Source organism: Dasypus novemcinctus, chromosome X (assembly GCF_030445035.2).
Source record: "Dasypus novemcinctus isolate mDasNov1 chromosome X, mDasNov1.1.hap2, whole genome shotgun sequence".
Lineage (NCBI taxonomy): Eukaryota > Metazoa > Chordata > Mammalia > Cingulata > Dasypodidae > Dasypus > Dasypus novemcinctus.
Genome location: NC_080704.1, coordinates 118,549,348 through 118,572,228, shown reverse-complemented (window position 1 = coordinate 118,572,228; position 22,881 = coordinate 118,549,348). Strand labels below are relative to the sequence as shown.

The following is a 22,881-nucleotide window of genomic DNA, read 5'->3' as shown; positions in this document are numbered from 1 at the left end:
TGCGAGCACCTGCTTGGTCACACTCCAACACTTCACAAACCAGCGTATTTGAGGCCGGATGCCTCAAGTTTCACGTAACTCGGCTTGTGTCACTAACTCTTAGGTCCAGAGCGGGTCTTCGAGCTGAGCTTGGGACTTCGATGCTTACTTCAGACTTTGTTCTTCCTTTTTCCCCCCGACACGTTTCCTTTTCCCTCTCTCCTCCTCGGGCGTGCGCACCTCTTCGCTTTGCTCCCAAATTCCACTTTGCCATTGTCGTTTCCTTCACTTTCCTTTCTACTCGGCTTGGTGTCTTCCATCCTCTTCGGGTTCAGGGCTTGGTGCTCACAGAAATCGCCAGGCAGGCTGCCGGGATAGGCGTGAAGCGCCTAGCCACGCGCGGTGGGGCGCGCGCCTGGGCTGGGGCGCGCGCGCGGGGGGGCGAGCCGCGTGGTCGGGCAGCCAGGCCTGGCAACGGCGCGCGCGCGCCCCGTGAGTCCCCGGCGCGCCCCCGGCGGCCGGGGCCGCAGCGTGCTCGCCCCCGCCGTCAGCTCGCCTCACTTATGGGTCGGAAGCGCTGCGTGGGGGAGACTGTTCCAAGATGGCGGCGGGTTGCTGTGGGGTGAAGAAGCAGAAACTGTCCAGTTCGCCCCCCTCTGGCTCGGGTGGCGGTGGTGGCGCCTCCTCCTCCTCCCACTGCAGCGGAGAGAGCCAGTGCCGAGCAGGGGAGCTGGGACTAGGAGGCGCCGGTACGCGGCTCAACGGGCTGGGAGGTTTAGCCGGAGGAGGTAGCGGCAGCGGCTGTGCCCTCACTCCCCCCCAGGGCTGCGGTGGTGGCGGCGGGGGTATTTCCCTGTCGCCACCTCCGACCTGCGGAGTGGGGACCCTACTTTCTGCCCCGGCCCCCGCCACCTCTTCCTCACCCTCCTCCTCGTCCGCGGCTTCGTCTTCATCGCCCGGCTCCCGGAAGATGGTGGTGTCAGCGGAGATGTGCTGCTTTTGCTTCGATGTGCTCTACTGTCACCTGTATGGATACCAGCAGCCCCGGACCCCCCGGTTCACCAACGAGCCCTAGTGAGTACCGTGTTCTCCGCCGCCCTCTCGCTCGCGCTCGGGATGGGGCTCAGAGTTGAGGTAAAGTGAGAGTTCGCCTCCCCGCCGGCCGCTGCCCCTGCTCCTTGGCGCTGTCCGGGTCCCTGGAGCCACTCGACCCAAAGGCATCCCGCGCTTTCTGCCCTACGAGGAAAGCACCCCACTCTTGGAGCGGGGTGCTGCTGCAGGGATGGCCCACTGGCTCCCAGAGGTGTTTGCTTTCTCTTTGCGAGAACTTCGAGTAGTTTTGACCCTTTCTTTCCCTCTTTCGCCACTTCCTCGCCCCGGTTTTGTGGATCTGGATTTCTCAAGGTGTTGACCTCTCCTTTGCTTTCCATTACTCCACCTGAAAGTCCCGCCAGTATTCCCGCCCCACGTACCTTGCACATGGAGAGCTACTATCACATTGCAGGGTGAAAAATAGTAACTTCTGTTTTGCTAGTGATGGAACTTCACTCGGAGCTTATGTGAAGGTTGTCCATCTTTTCCTCCCGGTTTCCCTGTGTCTTAAGGGAGGGGGGAGGTTTTTGAAAACACACTTTTTCCCTTGCTACCTATTTTTATCCGAACATACCCATTAAAATGTGTTTCTAGTGACGCGCACCGCCGGCTCACGAATATTGAGGAGTGAGACTTTTTCCCCCCCCTTTTTTTTTTCATTCAATCTTCTGGGTAATAGCTCATTCAAAGTGAGAACTGTCCCCGTAGAACCGCTGTCAGCTTGCACCGGAAGCGTGTATTCGCTTTTGTGACTTAAGTTTTACTATATCTGTGTTATGCTTGATGATTTGAGAAATATTTAAGCAATCCCAACAGTAAATGTGTAGGATTTCTTATGGTTACCTTTGTTTTGTACTTCTAGTTATTTTACCGTTCAAGAGTGTGGTTGAAATTGTTTAAAATAGCAGTTAAAGCAAAGCCAGGTTAATTCTAATCCCTGTCCATTTGGATGTGTGGGAGGTGGGGCATATGTTTTTTAAATGTGTAAACTGTGTGTAAAGTGACTTTTTGAGTTAAATGCTAGACAGAATGTAAAGACCAAGGAAGGGTAGGATGAGAAAGAGGGCGAATGCTTTTGAGTACTGAAGCAACAACAAGAAAAATAATAGACAGTTTCAGTAAAACTTGTACCGGAAAGCATCAACCCTTTTCCAAGCAAAGACAAGTGTCCCATGTCTCCCATATCATAACTACCTGAATTGATGTTCTTTTTAAACTGTTTCTTGTCATTTAGTGAGATTAGGGGATTGGACTACTACTGCATAAGCGTAAACACTTCTGCCTAGTCTAAAAATATTAGACTAATATGTAAAGTAGAAGCTGTAATAAAGTGTCCTGGAAATTGTAAACTCATATCATTTGTTTTCTTTAGCTTTGATCCTTTAAATGTATTTAATTTTGTATGACTCTTCTGGGGTCTTGCATTTTCTTTCAGGCCTGGCTCATCTTTGGGCATTGGTTCATAAGAAATGTATGAAAGGGCATCCAGGCTGACACTTTATCAAATAAATTAAACATCTTTATAAATGTCACAGTGTTAATTCTAGAAGCTTAAATCCCAAGTCCACACCTTACTTAGTCAATTTAATTTTTGAGTCTCAAAAAGCAAAATTAATTTTGAAAAGACTGCCATGTAAAAAAATCTATGAAATATTAGCTTGAGTCATTTATGTGTGACTTTTCTGCCTTTTCTTGGATGTCTATGCTGTATTAAAACCAGTTCTGGGATGATACTTAGGTTAGCTCTGCAAAATCCTGGGACTGCGAAATTCACTCCTGTTTAGTTGTTGATCTGTTACTTGAGTTTGACAAAGGCGGCTTTAGTATTCACGCTCCATTGCTCCGAAGTATATGAGAACACACTTTCAGGAGGTGCTATTTTTTAAAAGTGAGTTTGGGTTAACTGATTGAATATAACAAAAATTTTAAAAGGAAAAGTAAGCTTGACCAGTTCTTATAGAAAATGCTTTTGAAAATGTCAACAGTGGCTACTTTGCACACTATATAGGTATGGTTTCTCTTCTAATGTCCCAATCACTGGATTTCTTTTTCATGAGTTTATGACTGGAATTAAGAAGACAAGTAAGACACACTTTTGACCACTGTGTATATGTTAAAATGTGGAGGAAGAATGATAATTATAACTTAGAAAATAATTATTATAACTCAACAGGTCTTGAATGCCATGTATTTTACAAATCAACTAATTTAGAGCAGACACTGAATATTACCAAGGGGAGAATGAAAGTTCACTTAAGTGGAAAAAGACTTGCAATAGAAAGTTTTATTTTCATTAATCTTAAAGTAATTTTGAGGTGTATTATGAAAATTTCAGGAGATTTCATAAAAGCACTGTTTGTGTGGGTGAAATACCTAATCCATTCAACAGTGCTTTAGTATGCCACTACTCAGTTTTCTTCCTGTTTTAAATATTGAGTGGTATTGTGAACTTAGTGTGGCTTTATCCTGGCTGCCATAGGACATATCTGCATTTTTAAAGAGTTAATTAATATCATGTCATTAGTGGTGTTTCAGATCCTGCCTCTGTCCCATCAGATGATTTGCTTTTGAAAATTTCAAATTCTTATATGTAAAAAAGCATACCATTTTCATCCCTTTCCAGGGCCTTTCTGTCAACATGTCTAACTGGTAAAGTCTGCCTTTTTTTTTTTAGGTTTAGAAATTCTAAATTTCTGAAAGGTTATTAGCAGTTTAAGCCATCTATCTCTTTCATGTTTTGAAGGGGTGAGGTCAGTATATGAACAGGCTGTATGGATAAAAATTCTTCACTGTTGGGTGCTGTCTTTCAGAGTACTACCCTATTGCGAGAGTAACCTAGAACTCCAGAAGAATGTAAAAGACAGGTAACATTTGTGTAAAAAGTTAGGAAAGCATTGCTAAATCCGTGGTTTCAGTGGTACAGGCACATTTGCACTCAGAAGTAAGGTTCAAGGCATGATAAAAACATAACTTTAGGTACATTTTACTATTCAAAGTCAGAGCTCTTGCATTTATGTCAGAGAGCCAATTCAGCCATTTTTTTAAACAGGAAACCATTTGCTACTATAAAGGGATCCACTGTGCCAGGTGCTGAACCATTTAAACTCTAGAATAGGGGTTCTTAAATATGGCTGCTCATTGGAATCACTGGAGAGTTATTAAAAATATAGATGCCTAGATCCCACCTCCCAGAAATTCTGATTTAATTGTTCTTGAGTGGGGCCTGGAGATCAGATGCTTTTTTATGTGCAGCTAAGGTTAAGGACCTCTGGTTATATTCTACTAGGACTTACTCCTCTAAGATTCTGATTACTTTGGCTTGGGGTGGGGCCTTAGAATGTGTATTTTATGAGCATCCCAGGAAATTTGATGAACAACAGTTTGGGGACATACTTGCTATATGGTCTGTCTAAGACATCACTTGGGAATTTAGAAATATAGGCTCTAGGGCTCTACCTCAGACCTGCTGAATTAGAATCTGCATTTTAAAAAGCTCCCCAGATGATTCTTACGCACATGAAAATTTGAGGAGCACTCATTCTCAAACTTCAGTGTGCATGATAATCTCTGGTAGTGCTTGTTAAAACCCAAATTACTGGGCCCCATTCCCAGAGTTTCTGATTCAATAGGTCTGGGGTGGGGCTGGGAATTTGCATTTCTAACAAGTTCCCTGGTGATGCTGATGCTACGATTCCCAGGACCACAATGGAGAACCACTGGATTAGAGCGTGGTGAAGACCTGAATAAGCACTTGAGTAAGGGAATGACAGTATAAAACTTCCTGTCACTATCCTTTATCATGTTCTTTCTAATTTAGCACCAGGAAGATTGAGTGCTGCCAAGAGTATGAGTCTGAGGTACTTGGGATGGTTTCGGTCTGAGAACAGGGGAAGGAGTGACTCTTGGAAACCTGTGGTATGATTTTAGCCCCTTTTTCAGAAATTGTTAAGTGTGAGGGACACATTTTAGGGTTAACATCAGCACAAGTATGACATATGGCATCTTAAAAGCGACATTGATTTTAATAAGTAAAGTCCCCTTCTTATACCACAAAAAATGCTTTTATGATTAACGTACTAAATAACATGTGATAAGATTTTAAAAACTTTTACTTAAGCTTATACTTGCTGGATTGCATTTTAGGAATTTCCCTCATTCACAAGTAATATAAAAGGATCCTGCGGAGGCACTGGGATTGTTCTCTTTCATATCAATGCTATATTGGGTGCCACATCCCATGAACTTTTAATTTTAATCATCTTGCCATCTTCAAAGTTAATATAGTACCTTCTATGAGCTGGACAAATAAAAGATACTTTAATATTAAATGGCAATAAATGTGGTTTTCCATTGAGATGAATAAAAAGTAGTTTTGAAAAATCTACCCCTTGACATGCAGATTTTGAGAGACTCAGATCAAGTATTTGGACAGCTGATTCTTGTCTTGCCTTATAAGTCAAATTACTGTTTTTCATTGTGCTTGGATTGGACTGGAGAGATGAGGTGGGCACTTTGTTTCACTAGAACAGTAACAATCCTTTTTGCATAGTTATTAAAAAAAAAAAGATGATGATTGATGACATAGCTTAGGTCAAAGTGGTATTAAAGCAGCATTTTAAACACGAGCTATTATATTTCTATTATGTATTTTTTTATGTCAACTGGTCAGAATATTTGGCAGGTGGGTCTGTCTATTGCAGATGTTGCTACTAGGCCATTACATATTTCCTATTCACCCTAAAATAATGACATTGATTTACATTCTCTGGTCATAATGTATAGTTTTTCTTAAACGAGCAAACAAACATTGAAAAATGTTGTGTCCTTTTAAACGTATTATATGGGTTGTTGTGCAATAATGTTGATTTCCATCAGAAGACAATCTAGCATCCTTACTGATAGAAGACAGGCACATCCTTAGTTATCATTTATTCTGTAATAACAGTGACTGAAATGGAAGGTTGTAGAAATATAAACTACAAAATTATTTTTATATCCATGCATAAAGGTATATGTAGGGCAAGATATATTTAGTTAAAAAAGAAAACCTCAATGCTTATTTTATTTTCTTCCCCATATGGCCAAAGGGAGTGATAATTTAGCCCATATTTTTTTTTGCTTATGAATTGTGTTTGTGCTGCATTCAGGTCTTATAGTTAGTGGGTGGCAGCCAAGAAGGAATCTCTCCTGGGATCTCTCAATCAAACTGGACGAAAGACCACTACTGAAAAAGGGAAAAAAATACTCTGTTAACCCATGCATGAGTTGTTAACCCATACATGAGTCACAAGCATACTAACACATTATTGTCTTAGAAAAACTGTTCAACTTCTGAAACTGTATTATAAACACTGACTTTTTACTGCAGTGGGTTATATTTTTGAAATCAGTTGCAATTCTCATTTATAGATAATTTTACTTTTTGAGGATGTATATGTGTGAAATACTAAACTTGTACCATGAGCTTAGTTGAAATTCCTGAGTTTTCCAGATTTCAATAAGCGTTATTCTGTTCTCTTGATGTCACACATGCTTGCCTGTTTTAAATAGCATAATGACCAGGGCTTTTACATTTAAATTTTCTTAAATAGTCTTTTTTTAACTTGTGTAATAATGTCTCTTTTTGATACTGTTCTGAATCAATTAAGCTAAGTGGGGACCAGCAGTAAAAGCAAGGGGCTGCCAAGAATGGACCTTCAATGTTTAAGCTGCCTTTCCACATTCAGTAATTGGGCAGTTGCTCACAGCACATTGGAGACAGTGTGGGAAGCCAGTGGTTATGTAGGTGGGAAGGAGATTCTCAACAGTAAACTTATTTAGAGTTGAGCTTCTGTAGTTACAGTGCTGCTAAGAGCAAAAAATGAGACACTAGCTTGTATAGTATAAAGAAAAGAGCCCAAATGGAAGGAATATGGTGTAATAGTATAGTGGGTTGGGTGGAGCATATTTTATGTTTGGTCCAACTGTAAGTGGCATCTATTGTATCAAGTGTGGGTGTATTTTCTACTGTTGCTTAATATCATACTTTCAAATTTGCTAAACCTTAAAAATGTTGAATAGCTGCATGGAAATTACATGCTTCTGGGGGAAAAAGAGGCTGTTATTTTTTAGTATATATATTGTGCTGAGTTCCATGTATGGCAATCAGAGAATTATAAGAAATAGTCATCCTCACAGAGCTTACAGTCTTGTTGAAGAGATGATATATATACGAAATTTTAAATACTTACAAAGCAATATATACATGATTGTAGATTAATAAGATAAAATATTATACATAAGTTTATGAATGACATTGGATAAAGGAGTGGTCAGGAAGGCTTTTGGGAAGGAATAACTATTAAGCCAAGTTTTAAAATAGGGAATGTTCAGAGATTATTGGTGAAGAGTATATGACCAATATATCTTGAAGTGACGTGGTTGTTCTCAGACCGGTTGTTGTCACTGCCACACCCCTTGCCACAGTACTTGGGGATTCCCAGCAGCTGTCTTTAGTCAACAACTTGCACTCTCAGCATTTTCCACACTACTCTTGCTTTGGCCTCTAAGGTCATAAAACGTCAAAGAAATTAAAAGTAGCCTTTTGTGTTGGAAAATCTTTGGGAATGCTGGAAAAGAGATGTTGGATCTGATTATAGTTTCTTTTATTCCAAAGAGAGCAGTATTTGCAGAAGCTCGCTCTTAAATATAAGATAAATTTGAAGAAGAGTCTATAGGTTGGGGAGACTAGCTAAGCTTAAGGTTATGAGGGGCAGTAGGAAAACTTGCATTGGAAAAGTGGGGACACAATCCCAGTGGCAGAGTTTGTAGGAACATTGCAAAATCAAGAATTGAAAGAAGTTATCAGCATATGAAGGGACTTGCACTCCAGGGCCAGGTTTTGTGTAGGAGTGGGAAGACTGCAGCTCACCTGTTTTTTGGCTTCCATCATTGGCTCTTCTTTTCTTGGCTCTGTGACTAGCTATTCTTATGCTCAGGAAAAGTTTGTTAAACAGCTCTTTTGGAATGGCTATGAAATTTGATCACAAGTATAAGAGCTCTCCCCCTCCCACTTTGCACCTATCTCCAACTGTATCTATTTGGGAGAAAGGAGAAGATATGACCTAGAATTTGGATCAAGTATAAAGAGAAATGGGATAGATTTTGGGGGGAAATTAGGTGGTTGCATGTGAGTAAAAAAGTAATATAGAAAAAGAGGATCTACCAAATTTCCATTGTCGGGGGGAAGTGAAAAGGAGAAAGGCTTTGAACATAATTCAGTTTATAAGCCTAGGGAACCAGGAGGATGGTGATGCCATTAAAAAATATGGGAGGAAAATAGGAAGAAACAAATAGTTGGGCAGGTGAAATGATTTCTTAATATCTTAAGTGTTGACAGCATTATGTCATATTTCTTAATATGTTGTAGTTTTAAGATGAGTCAAGCATTCATTTTTATATTACTGGTAAAAATACCTGGCAGAATGCTGGGTCTCCCTACTGTAGGTTTATACATTTTCTCAGTCTTCAGGCTTATCAATTATTAAAGCAGTCAGTGGTTCTGATATTACTTTATGTGCATATGTCAAAGCAGAGCTCTCAGCAAAATAGAGCCTTGTAGAGGACCATCTCAGGCACTTGTAGTGTCAGAAGTTGAATTAGAGGAAATTTCTGAAGAAATAGACATGCTATCTGGCACCAGATTCTAAGTTCTATGCACTCAAGTTTAGAAACTAAAGTAGAAAGAATCAAGCTGGGGGAAACGGACTTTGGCCCAGTGGTTAGGGCGTCCGACTACCACATGGGAGGTCCGCGGTTCAAGCCCCGGGCCTCCTTGACCCTTGTGGAGCTGGCCCAAGCACAGTGCTGATGCGCGCAAGGAGTGCCATGCTACACAGGGGTGTCCCCCGCGTAGGGGAGCCCCACGCGCAAGGAGTGCACCCATAAGGAGAGCCGCCTAGCGCGAAGGAGGGAGCAGAAGGAGGGAGTAGCCTGCCGAGGAATGGTGCTGCCCACACTTCCCGTGCTGCTGACGACAACAGAAGCGCGGACAGAGAAACAAGACGCAGCAAAAAGACACAGAAAACAGACAACCGGGGTAGGGGAGGGGAATTAAATAAATAAAAATAAATCTTTAAAAAAAAAAATCAAGCTGGATCTGTATTTGCTGGGCAGTGAAGGATGAATGCTATCAGTTGACAGGATCAGCCATATTGCCTTATGATCATTGCAGTTTTCAGTGGATGGGCAAATTTGAAAAATTCTGCTTGAGTCCAAACCTACTAGTATTGTTAATAATGTTTTCAATAAGGTCTGTGATGGTCTTGATGATTCTTGCTTATCCCATTTCATTTTACAGATAATCCACACAGTGACACAAAGCCATATAAACTTCTTGGGAGAGCATTGTTGACTATGTTATGCAGTATCTTGCCAGAAGAGTTGACCAGCTCTCTAGTAATGGAAAGTAATGAGATTGATTTAATAGCGTATATATTTCACCTTACCACTCCATATACTTCTATTGCGATCTGAAAGCATAGGAGACACATTCAAGTAACATCTGTTCTCTTGAGATTTTGAGTTGCTGCAAAGTAGTAACACCAGTTTCTCTGCTTTACTTCAGGTGTTAGTGGATCTTTGGGTCATTCTCATAGAGTGGAATCTGTAAGAATTGGTTTTGGCCAATTAGCCATTGCCTTAAAGAAAGGCTCTGGCGTTAGTCATATTATTGTGTTCCTTCTCTGTGATAACATTATTTCTTGTGGTGCCTAACAACCACAAGATTAAATATAGGTAGTTTTGAGTGCAAATAAGTTACATAAGTAGTAAAACTTGGACTTAAGTATCATGCCTCGTTTTAGTAAGGCACATACCCTTTGTGTGCTGATTTTGAACAAAGGTGAGGTGTTTAGGTGGTAGGTGCTTGTTTAACATCTTTTTTAATATGATAAATGGAAGATGATGCTTATATAATATTCACTAAACAAGAATCTCATGAAGTCTTCTGACCTGTTTTCATGTCCTAGTGCTACATTCAACACATTTCATGAAGTCCTCTGTGATAAAAACAAAAAAACAGAACATAAAAATCCCAAACACTTGCCAAAGCTTCTTTTACATTAAAACAAAACAAGCAAACAAAAAGCTTGCCACTAGCCTGTCCAGGTTCTTGATTATGTGGAATAGCTCTGTAGTCTTAGGAGTGGGTATGGGGCAGTCAGTAGTTAAAACTTTTTGTTTAGTTTATGGATCCACCTACCTCACACTTCTAATTGTCAGTGCAAAAATCCTCACCCCAGCAAATGAGAATGATACAGCTTTTATTTCTCTGACACTGAGCTGATAATGTGGCTTGTGGTGTTTTACTTCACAAACTCAAGTATTGCCCTGTCTGCCATGTTGTTCTACAGAAATTCACTTTTCCACACTGAAAGCATTGACTTTGTAGAGGAAGAGAGCCACACAGGGCTGGAAGTGGGAATAGAGGGTATGTGGGAATCAGGGAAGGAGAAGAATGACATCATAGTCAAGTAAGATGAAGCCTGGATGCAGGGCAGAAAAGAGAGACCGAGTGCATGTTCTGGAATAGGCCTGCTCCAAGAAACATATTTTACATTATACAAGCCTAGTTGTCCCTCCTGTAGAACCAGTGGCCATGTCATTCTTGGTAAAAAAAAAATTGTCAGGAACAAATACACAGTACAAAGTTTAATAATACAGAAGCGCCTGCATATGGGCCCCCTGAGTATTTCCAGGAGACCCCATTGAAAACCATTTATACAGTGTTCATCATAATGAGGCCTCTATCTATGCTTGAGATCTTTGCGACAAATGACTTTAGTATCCCCAAATACCATAAATGAAGCCACTCTTCGGTCATTATCCTTCCTTATTTTTCTTGACTTGTCTAGGACCATAGTTATGAATCCTTAGCTACTTAGGTTTATCTTATTTTGGGGTCTGTGTACTTAAGCATTAATAGTTTCTACTTAGATGTACTGTTTCTTTTATAGAATTTGCTCACTGTTGTTTACCATAACAAAGATAATGGAACAGATAATATTAAAGGATAGACCGAACTATAATTTCTGACTGGCTGCAGAATGCTGTTACAAGAAAGCATTCTATTGAACATACTTATCTCTTCTGTACCTGGTTTCCACTGTCTCTTAACAGGGCCTACTGTGGTCAACTGATTTTACAGATGACATCCTCACAGATAACTGGAGTATCATCCATTTTTGGTTAATTAGTTAATCTTTAATTATATACATTCATGTTGATTTTAGCTTATTTTTTAAAGGTACATAGTAGTGGTTCTTCCTAAAGCAATGAATGTTTCATTGGAATTTTGGGACTACTTTAAAAATTGATCTTACAAGTATATATCAGGTGTACAAAGTCTATTTACAGGAGAGCCTAATTTTAGCCTTTTAGTAATTATTTTTCCAAATTTACTAAAAATTAGCTTAAAGTCATTAGAGTTCGAGAAACAGCTGTCTTTAATGTGTTTCAAACTAGTAGCATTTCAATTAGTATTTGACCTGGCATTTATCATTTACTTTATTAGTGTAGTTAATACTACCTACCTGTATTTGACAAAGAACTTGATTTTCTAGCTTTCCTTGTAGGTTATGCTTCTCATCCTCTGTTTTTTAAGACCTTCTGATGAATTTGCTTATAATAATATGTGTAAATATCCCTGTCAGGTAGGAGTTTTGCCCTTGTTCATCTATTTTTTTTTCTTTTTTTTAAGTAGGTACAGGGGATTAAACCCAGGACCCTGCACATGGGAAGCAGGCACTTAACCACTTGAGCTGCTTCCACTCCTCCATCTATTCTTAAAGGTGGAAGGACCAATGCAAACATTAGTTTTGACAGTTGAACTGGATAATTCTGAGGAAGTGTGTTTTTTAGGGAGAGAGAAAACCAGAAGACACCTCGCATAATAGGATATAGTAAGGCCTTTAAGTCCATATGTGTAGATATAAACCACTTTAGATAAGTACTTTCTGAAATTGCTTATTATAGTATACACAGTTATTTCTAATGAAAAGCTTATTAAATGTGGTTGTGGCATCTGTGAAATAGTAGACAAGGGTCTTGAAAGTTGTTTGTATGCCCTGTTGTCTACCAAACCAGTATGAGGTTCTTTAACATTAGCAAGGCTGCAGACATTTTAAAAATATTCCAACTGAATTTTAATATGTCAGTTTGGATTTTGGATCAGTTTCTAACGTCTTCCACTCAGAGATGGCTTTGCAGTTCTAATGAAGAAAGTAGAATTTTCACCACGAATATCTCTTTGCTTACAGACATTTAAAAATGAACATTTATTTAATCCTCAAATTTATTGTCCATATTATCTTTTTTTTTTAGTTTCCTCTCCCCTGAGGTGGCCCCCTTGTCTATTTGTTCATTGTTTTTTCATTGTTTTTGCTCATTGTCTGTTTTTTCTTTAGAAGGCACCAGAAACCAAACACAGGGCCTCCCATGTGTGAGGCGGTCACCCAAGTGCCTGAGCCATATCTGCTCCCCAGTTTTGTCTTAAGACATTGTATTTTACATTAGTAGCTATCTCTTATTCTAAGCTAGTACTATTCTTCATATTATGGTTAATTCTAATATTTCGGTTAAGTAATATAACTGCTGTGGGTGGAACACTGCTAATCTCCTTTTTGGGTGCGGATGGAAGGTCTATAAAATAGGCATAAGCCGTGCTTCCTACCCTTAAAAAGTTTGCAACCATATTGAGGAGACATGATTCATGAAACAAATAGTAAGGTCACATATGATTTAATGACCAAATGAGTGATGGAGACAGTGAGGTCTGCGGGAGCTTTTACAAAGACTAATGGGGGCTGGGGTTGTACAGGAGCGCTTCATGAACAAAGTAAGATTTGAGCTGGATAGAATCTTTAAAGCATTCTAGGCAGGGAAATAATTTACATGATGACACAGAAGTCAGAATAAACATTATACAGTGGGCAGTGAGTACCAATCAAAGGTAGATTGAAGTGGGGGGAAAACTAGCAAGGAAGGGAACCCATCAGAAGTCTGTTGCTGTAATTCAGGCATTGGGAAATGACGGTCTGCCAGTTGACAATTTTAAAGTGTTAATGGCCTGTGAATTGCCTTTTTTCTTGGTAAAGTTTCCTTTTTGTCCAGTTAATTATGCCTCAGCAGCTCCTTTAATGTCATGAATGTCATGAAGCCTGGATAAGAGACTGGGAAATAACACAAGCAGAAGTCTACTCTGTAGACAAAGTGCTTTCATACATCTGTAGACATTCAACATAAGTCAGTTAGATCCACATTGGTGACATCACCCTAGCCTGAGTGCCTTCTGTATTCAGTGTTCTTTTTTTTTTAAAGATTTATTTATTTATTTAATTCCTCCCCCTCCCCTGGTTGTCTGTTCTTGGTGTCTGTTTGCTGCGTCTTGTTTCTTTGTCCGCTTCTGTTGTCGTCAGCGGCACGGGAAGTGTGGGCGGCGCCATTCCTGGGCAGGCTGCTCTTTCTTTTCACGCTGGGCGGCTTTCCTCACGGGCGCACTCCTTGCGCGTGGGGCTCCCCCACGCGGGGGACACCCTTGCGTGGCACGGCACTCCTTGCGCGCATCAGCACTGCGCATGGCCAGCTCCACACGGGTCAAGGAGGCCCGGGGCCTGAACCAGGGACCTCCCATGTGGTAGACGGACGCCCTAACCACTGGGCCAAAGTCCGTTTCCCTCAGTGTTCTTTTTTATTCTAATCTTCAGTGTCTCAAACATGAAGTTGGGAAAATTGACAAACCGCAAAGATTATGTAATTTTAAAAATAAACTATGTTAATTATTATAGAATTAAATGGCTTTGAACCACCTTTTTTTCTTCCAAATTAATGAAAAAATATTACTTGGATATTGCAAAGCTAACCTATATAAGGTAGATACTGAAGAATTATAATAATTATAGGAGGATTATGTACTAATTATTGAATGGTGTCATAGATTAAATTAGCTTAAACATAGATTAGTTTAATGAGGATGTTCCTAGTGGTTCTTAACATGTCCTATTCAAGAATGTTACAACTCTAAGACATACAAACTATATAATCAAGCTTTTTAGTTTTTCATAGGAGCTTTTGATAATTCTTGAAAATCCTTAAGAAGCCAGCACTATCAACTAACTTTCATTGGGAAAGACTAAGCGTGCTTCTCAAACTGGGGCACCACCACAGATCCCCTGAAATTTCTTCTTGGACAATAGATTAAGACCCCTGACTGTAGACATATTAGGAAAGAAAGAAGCTTTATCTAAACATGTTGGAACCTGTAGCTTTGTGGAGGTTTGCTAGAGTATAAATGAAGCAGCAGGGTAAATATAGTGTCTCTTCTTGGAGTGTCAATTTTCTACAATTAAAACTTAAAACATATTTTGATAGTAAAAAAAGTATGTGTGTTATAGCTTAGAAAGTAAAATTCACATGATTTTTAGGAGTAAAGCATAATACCACAAAGAAATTTGCCATTTGTAATGGGCCACTTAGGTGACTCTCCTTAAATCCTACCCATTCATACCTTTACTCTCCTTTGCCTAAGGGATACCTCGTGTTAATAAGTTTGAAAAGTCTAATCTAGTGATTATGGACCAGTGAGAATCCTATGTTAGAAACAAATAAGCATGTCATACATAGATATCTGTAATAAAACTAATTTCTGCAGTATACTCACTAACCCACCATTGTCACACGTGGAATATTCTACATTTGGTAAACAGAAGGAATTCTTTATTTGTTTTTATGGAAATCTTGATGTGTCTGTTTTCACATTAATATAATTTAGGTGAAGAAAAACAGATTTGAAGAAGCCTGGTCAAAGCTATTCTTGAAATCCCAAATAATATTTTAGCATGTAATTTCCTTCATAAAATGTTTTATGGTCGACTTGTTTGTGTTATAGATCTGAGTCAAAGCTGACTTTAACAGTTAGTCTTTAACATATCCAAAATAAATATCTTCTGACTAAAAACCCTGTTTTAATACTTTTATATTATTTCTTTATGTTAATTACCAGCAATGGAAATTTGCTTTATTTGGGAGGCCACAGTTTTCAAAATCAAAATTTTTATCACTTCATGAGTTATTGCATAGTTTACAACTCAAAGAAAACATCCAGACCTAGTCAGGTGATAGGATAGGCTTTTACTTACTAACTTAGCAACTCATACACATTAGCCTTAAAATATACAAGATTCACATTCTTCAAATTAAGGTCTCAGCAAAATAAAAAAAAATTAATCAATGACTTTAATGGTTGCTCATAAATTCCTCAAATTGTAGGTTGTAGGATCATAAATTATGAAGCTAATACAGTCATGAAAACTTTCTGTTATATACCTTTATTATATTTTCATGCTGGGTTTTTAAATTTAAGAAGTGTGGAAGAAATAGAACCATGAAACTCTGAATGAATGATAACGTCATAAATATCACTGAGACTATTGTTGATTGTTATGAGTGATTTCCTCTGTAGTTGAGGATTTGTGCTATTTAAATTGATTTTCTCAGAAAAGATCTTAATGACTTTGTAATCACCCTTACAGTGTGTTAAAAGCTGTCTGTAATTCTCAACATTTTTCTTCCTGCAAAATGATACTTTGCCCTGTAGCATGACCCCCAACCTAGAGTCTCATATACAAGTCTAGGTGCTACTTTAAGAGGGGAAGGGCAGTTATATGGATAGCATTATGTGTTTCCCTTCTCCACAAAGTTAAAAGCAGGTTGTTTTCATATCATACCTGCAACTAACTCTTTTAGCTTTCTCCAGATGGAGAACTACTTGTAATATGTTTAATGCATTCAAATCTAGTATTAGGATAATGATAACATTGTTGTCAGTGTTCTTCATAACTTGTGATACTTAGAGTTTATAATCACGCTCTTCCCCCATTTAATTAAAAAAATACATTGAGACCTTTTCTTAGTAACCTTTAATGTGTTATTTATTTATGACTCTAGGCATTGGGCTAGATACTGTGCCTTCATTTCCACCATGACTAGGATTAGTCATAGGCTTTCATGTACTTTTATTTAATATTAAAGTATGTGAATCTTTATAAAGAAGCAATATTTTTTTAAACATTTGAAATGTAGTTTCAAGTTTTATAACAATAAATGGTTTTTAATTATATCTGTTATCATAAAACAAATTCATTTCCTTATAGTCACCAAAGGTAGAATGGAATGTAAATCTAGACTGACCATAATTTTCTCTTCTATGTTTATAGATGTTCATGAGTACTTCAACACTAGCAGGTTTTGTGTAGATTTCTCCAGGGTTCCCACATATTTTGCTGGGTAATTAAGAACTGAAGGTAATAGGCTTTTTAGAGGATACGAATTTCAGAATGATTCTTGAATTCAAGTAAAGAGGGGACTTCTGGAATGGTGGATGGAGTAAGGACTTCTGATAATCCACTCCTCTATAAAAGCAAGGAGAACACTGGCAAAAATAGTAAAAATCAACATATTCAGAACTCTGGAAATTAGTCAAGGGCTTCTAGCCTTCCAAGGAGCATTTGTTCAATAAAAATAGCTGAATTTTGATAAGAACAGAGAGTTCTGTTGCATTTTTAACTTGACCTAGTCTTATCTCCCTCTCCCCAGTACTGCTATTATATCTTTGAAAATCAGCAACTTTACAACCATGGTAACTGTGAAAACCAGCAGCCACTAGAGGGGGCATGCTCTAAATATCTTTATCCCCAGAGAATTGTTACTATTTGACCTGTCTGGCAACCCCTGGAAAAGCCCCATTAGCAAGGCTTGTCTTTATTTGACTTAACTCATTGCTCACTCATTGGACGTCCTATTCCCAAGGCATTTGTCCAAAAGAATCAGCAGTAATTGTTTAATGTTAAACAGATGTTGCATCTGTCTGATGTGGCAATACCAAATGGGGCAAAGAGGCTGGCCAGAGTACTTAAAAGGACAGTTTGAACATGAGATGTCAATAGGGTACTTTAAAAAGCTTTAACATATTCCTGGGAGATCTAAAAGTATAAACACGTGTGCAGGTCTGTGTGCATGCCCAGGAGAGAACCAAAAAGGCCCCAGTCTCTTATCCTTAGCTGACATTAAGGCCCTGCACAAGCAGGAAGTGAAGACTAAGGCAGAGTTGTAAACTGCCAGAGCATTAAAGGCATGCCCCATGTGACAGTTTGAAGTTATTTTATGAATTCCAAAAAGATTGGGATTCATAATCTTAAACTAATCTATTCCTGTAGGAGTGGTACTCTTGGATTGCATTAGAGTCACTTTAGATCACTTGATTAGATTGCTTTTGATTGGACTGTGTCAACGAGGCATGACTCAGACTGAATCTCTGCCTTCTTACTGGAGCTTGATAAAAATGGAGGTGCAGAGAAAGGAAGTCGCCATATTGATCCTGCCATGTGAGAGAGAGGATTGCAGGAAAACAGAGAAGCCCTGAGGACTGAGAGAGGTCCTGGAATCTGGAGCCAGCAGAGCATAGAGGCATGGAAAGAGGCCCCTGAGAGGCTGGGCCTAGAGGCTGGACCCATGTTGTAGCTCATGGCTGAAGAGACATAAGCTTTATAGCTCACAGCTGAACTCAGGAACACCCAAGACTGAAAGAGGAGGCCTGGTAAGAGACAAACCCTATGCCTGGTTGCCCATAGTTGAGCTCCAGGAGAAGGTAGATTCTGGAGGGGAAAGAAGGGACTGCTGCAGAGATTAGCAGCCATCTTCACCATGCGGCAGGACCTCAGAATCAATGAAAGGACACTATACAATAACTTCAATGCACATGAAGAAATAAAGAGCACCTGTAAAGGTATTTATATCAGTAAATATAAAAAACAAAAGATTTTTTGTTTGTGACATTTTCTATTTGATTTCAAAGACAACTGCATAAAGCAATAATTATAAAACTTGATTTATATAAAATGTTATTTGAGTGGCAATAATAAAGGGGGGAGGGAACAGAGCAAAATCTTTGTATACTACAGAAATTAATTTGGTATTAATCTGAACTAGACTATTTTAAGTAAAGATGTTAATTGTAATTCACAGGGCAGCAATTAAGAAAATAACTCAAACTAGTTAACAACACTGGTAGTTAGCTTTAGAAATCCCAGTGCTTTGGATGCAGATTAGTTCAGGGAGTGAGGTTATAGATTGATTTTTTCCCGCAAAGTTAAGCTTTATTTGAAATTTTTGTTTATATGTTAACAGGTACAAGTATATTGCCTAAGTAGAATATTTTGGGTTCTTTCTAGATAAAGCTTAATAAAATACTACAAAAATAATTTTGAAATCAATTTTCAGAACCTCTTCATGAACTAAAAGTTTGTACTTATCCCTATTTTTAATAGGGATATGGTTTTTGACATAACCCTTTCTTGTCCTAAAAGTGCTTAATGGCGTGTATTTATTTTTTGAAATTAAAATTAGTATGTTTAAGAGGAGGAGTAGATGTGGCTCAAGCAGTTGAGCATCTGCCTCCTACATTAGAGGTCCCGGGTTTGGTTCCTGATGCCTCCTGAATAAACAAAAACAACAAGCCAAACAAATGAAAAAAAAAAAAACAACTCAAGGAAACCCATGTGGCTAGGTGGTTGAGCACCATCTTCCCATATATGAGGTCCCGGGTTCAATCCCCAGCCCTGGTGCCTCAAAAAAATAATATGTTTAAGAATTTCATGATACCCCTGGAGGAACTGAAGACAGTTAAAAATCTCTCTTCAGTGCTTCCCTGCCTTTTGTTCAGGACTAATTTTAAGAGACTTTCATCCTGATGTGCAATATCTGTCAAAAAAATTTTGTGTATCTATTGCCCAGAAAGTTCTTTTTAGCTTAGGTGGGATCTCTGAAGAGTCTGTGGAAAAGTTATTTTTATTCTGAAATAAGTATGACACACCAATAAAACGATGTGGAGTCTTTTATAGAGAGAATTTTAGAAATGTTTGTCAATGTACAGATTAAATGCATCCTTAAAAAAGTTAATTCAAATAAACATTTCTTAATTTACTATGTCCAAGACACTGTGGGGGATTCAAAGATAAGTTGTGGTTCCTCTCTCATAAAGGCGACAAGTGACAAATGTGAAGGTCTCTAATATGAACAGGACTGCCTTTTATATTAATGATTACTTTAAACATACTAAGAATTATAATGGAGTTTTAGTATAACCTACTCTTTTGGAACTTACATAACCTAAGTCACCTAATGAATTACAGAATATACTAACAAAAGTCTATATAATAAATTCCTTTATAACTTACAGTATAATATTGGTGATTTGTTCATGTGGGTGGGGGGAATCAGCTCTAATTTTTACTTGCTTTCAGTTCTTTTTATTTGAGGAAAACCTAAGGTGGCACTAAACAAAAGCTCTGAATGTTTTGAATGGCTCTTGAACCTACTGCAAATAGCACCAAACAAGGACTGCAACTGCTTTTGGGGGCTGGCTGTCAGCATCAGGGATGTCCATCAGATAAAATCTGGATTCCTTGTAAGTAGGAAGCTATTGAACTGATGCTCCCTGTAGGGACTTCTGTCTCCTTCCCTCTCCCTCCAGGGATCTTAGTCTCCTTATTTAGCATTTGTTTACCAAGTTTAAAGAGAGAGAGGAGCTTAGCAATTTTATAGTAATGTTTCAGCTTAGAGTCAAGCTATAAATGGTTGAGGAAGGGAAAAAGAATGAGTTCTAGCATATAGATTTCGAAAGTTCTGGTTTCACTTTCATGAAGTCAGAACAACATCCTCAAGAGATGAGGGTTATTAGGTATGGTAGCACAATTTATTTTTATAATGTACTTTTTAAAAAAAGATGTATTTTTTTATTTATTTCTTTCCTCTTCTCCCCCCCCCCCAGTTGTCTGCTCTCTGTGTCCACTAGGTGTGTGTTCTTTTGTGTCCGCTTGTATTCTTGTCAGTGGCACCGAGAATCTGTGTCTCTTTTTGTTGCGTCATCTTGCTGTGTCAGTTCTCTCTGTGTGTGGTGCCACTCCTGGGCAGGCTGCACTTTTTGCGTGCAGGGTGGCTCTCCATACAGGGCGCACTCCTTGCACGTGAGGCTCCCCTATCCGGGGGACACCCCTGCGTGGCAGGGCACTCCTTGCACACATCAGCAGTACACATGGGCCAGCTCACCACATGGATCAGGAGGCCCTGTGTTTGAACCCTGGACCTCCCATGTGATAGGTGGATGCTCTCTCCGTTCAGCCAAATCCACTCCCTATAATGTACTTTTATAAGTCTTTTATTTGCCCTCACAACAAACCCTTTGTACTATTTTAAGCAAATGATTTAGTTATAAATCAAATATTGTAAAAAGTTACTTTACTTTTTGATACTCAGAGATGTACTTACCAGGTGCAATGGATGTGTCACGATGATGGGAGAGAGTGTTGCTGTGGGGGGAGTGGGGGGTGGGGGCGGTGGGGTTGAATGGGACCTCATATTTTTTTAATGTAATTTTTAAAAATAAATAAATAATTTAAAAAAAGTTACTTTACTTTTAAATTATGAAATGTTAATTAAGTGAAGTCTTCAATGACGATTGACCTATATATTAGTTGCTGTAGGAATAATGAGATAGATAAGGCTTCCCTGCCTTTAAGTAGTTTATACTCAAGTAAGAGAACTAAGTTATGCACTCAGGTAACTGTAATACAAATAAGTAAGTACCTTATAAAGGTATAAACAAAGCCCATACAAGTTAGGGGATGATGATTGTGGTTGGGAGAGTTCACTAAAATGACTATGTCATCTGGTTCACAGACATACAAATTGCTACATCTCCACCAGATATGTAATCTAGATGTTTATTTTAACTATTGTGCTTCATTTTGAACACTACCATTAGTGAATTTTGATATTAAAATAAAAAGGAAATTTATAAATTACCCACATCTATATGAAAAATCTTGCCCTCATTAGAATAATCCTGCATCTTTTTCTGCATTGGTGTCTAGGGATAAACAGTTGTTGACCTGAGAATGACTTTTGTTAATGAGACATTTATTTTTGAAATGGCATTCCAGGAGCAGAGTCAATAGTGAAGAATCATTCTGGGTCTGGGGTTGTAAGAGTAGGACGAAGGGAAGGGCCAGGCCAATAGGCCAAATTAATCCAAGAAAATCTGCATTCCTAAATGGGCCAGACATTATTGCCAGGTGCAGCAAATACTGCCATCCCTTGCCCTTGAGTAGCTCACAGTCTAGCAGGGGAAGTCAGAATGCTGATCAGTGGACAAACCTGTCCCTAAATCTCATCCCTTAAGCCCTGGGCCTTCTGACTTGGTAAAGGGAAATATGCCAGACAGAGGGGATACTTCTAAAATTTCTGGCAGGAAAACTATGCCCCTGGAATTGCCTTTTTTTTAAAATTAAGAGGTATTACATGCACATGGTATGAAATTCAAACCACATACTACAATGAGATGTAGATCTCTCTCTTAGTCCTATCTCCCAGCTACCCAGTTTCCTTCCCCAGAGGCAACTACCGTTGCCACCAGTTTCTTGTGTATCCTTACAGAAATAGTCTATGCATATACTAACATGTATGTACATATATGTATCCTTTTTGCTTAGCGCAAATAGTAGTATACTTGACTTACCTTTCTGCACCTTCTTTTTTCACTTACCAGTAAATCTTGCAGATAACTTTCACATCAGCATACCTGGAAATGCCTGATTCTTTTTTTAACTGTTTATTTTGAAATTATTATAGATTCACAGAAGTTTAAAAAATAGTATAGGGAGATCCTGTGTACCCATCACCCAGCTTTGCCCATTGGTGACACCTTATAGAACTATAATGCATTATCAATACCAAGAAATTAATTGGCTCAGTATATAATTATACTACACTACAGAATGTTGCATTGCTGGTATAGGAAAAGACCAGAGACAGTAAATCTCTTTGTATTCAGGGCCACTGCTAGCATATACGCTGCCTTTGTATGAGTTAGAAAAATGTGCCCTTTCTGGTTGGATGCAAACCAAAGGTGTACTATTTAGCACCTAAGCTTGTATATGGAGTGTAATTTAAATTCTGACACATGACACCAGGGTTCCAATTTGAACCTTTAAAACTAGCTCCTTTCAGACTTTGTTTGTCCTCTAACCCACCCCCAGCAAACCCCCATTACCTCTCCCCAATACCTCAGTCCCTGAATATTTTCTTTTTTGTATGTACATGTCTATCTCCCACATTGGACTGTACTCTCTTTTGATAGAAGAGACTTCCTACCTTCATCTTTGTATCTTCCTTCCTCTCCCCAGTCCACTATTATTTATCACCATAGCATGTTGTTATATATAAAGGTACTTAGTAAATGTTTAAAGATATTTTATAGCAAGCAATTTAAGAGCAGTGCATTTTTAACCTGCCTCTTGTTACTTCAAGAGGTGTCAAGAAATTTTTAAACCCAAATTATTTTGAATTAAAATACCACAATACCATACTTGGAGGAGAGAGAAAGGGTGTGTTATAAAGTCAATCAACTAATGATGAGGTAATCCATTTTCAAAAATCTTAAGCATTATAGTAATGAAATGAAGAAAATAGAGTAGTTAACTCTTTATGAAAATGTACGCAGTTTATTGGGTTTTGATTCCACTGAATATTAAAGAATGGGAATAAGAATTATTTTTAAGGACACAATGCATACAAAAAATATATATATATACACTCTTGCAGAATAAAGGACTGTTAAGCTCTATTCAGAAAGACCCTAAAGTATTTTATATACATTATATGCTTATGTTCAGTAAGTACAGTTCTGAATTTTAATTATATATTTAATGTAATTAAAAT

At 38.7% G+C, this 22,881-nt stretch overlaps 1 protein-coding gene across 1 annotated transcript in view; it reads left to right on the top strand.

Moving 5' to 3' along the window:
- The first annotated feature begins 489 nt into the window (after window positions 1-489).
- Window positions 490-22,881, top strand: part of AMMECR1 (AMMECR nuclear protein 1) — a 110,113-nt gene continuing 87,721 nt past the window's right edge. Inside the window, exon 1 of the mRNA XM_004471829.5 lies at window positions 490-1,053. Within this exon, the coding sequence (XP_004471886.2) occupies window positions 581-1,053 (473 nt within the window). The 5' untranslated portion in view covers window positions 490-580. The remainder of the gene's footprint in view (window positions 1,054-22,881) is intronic.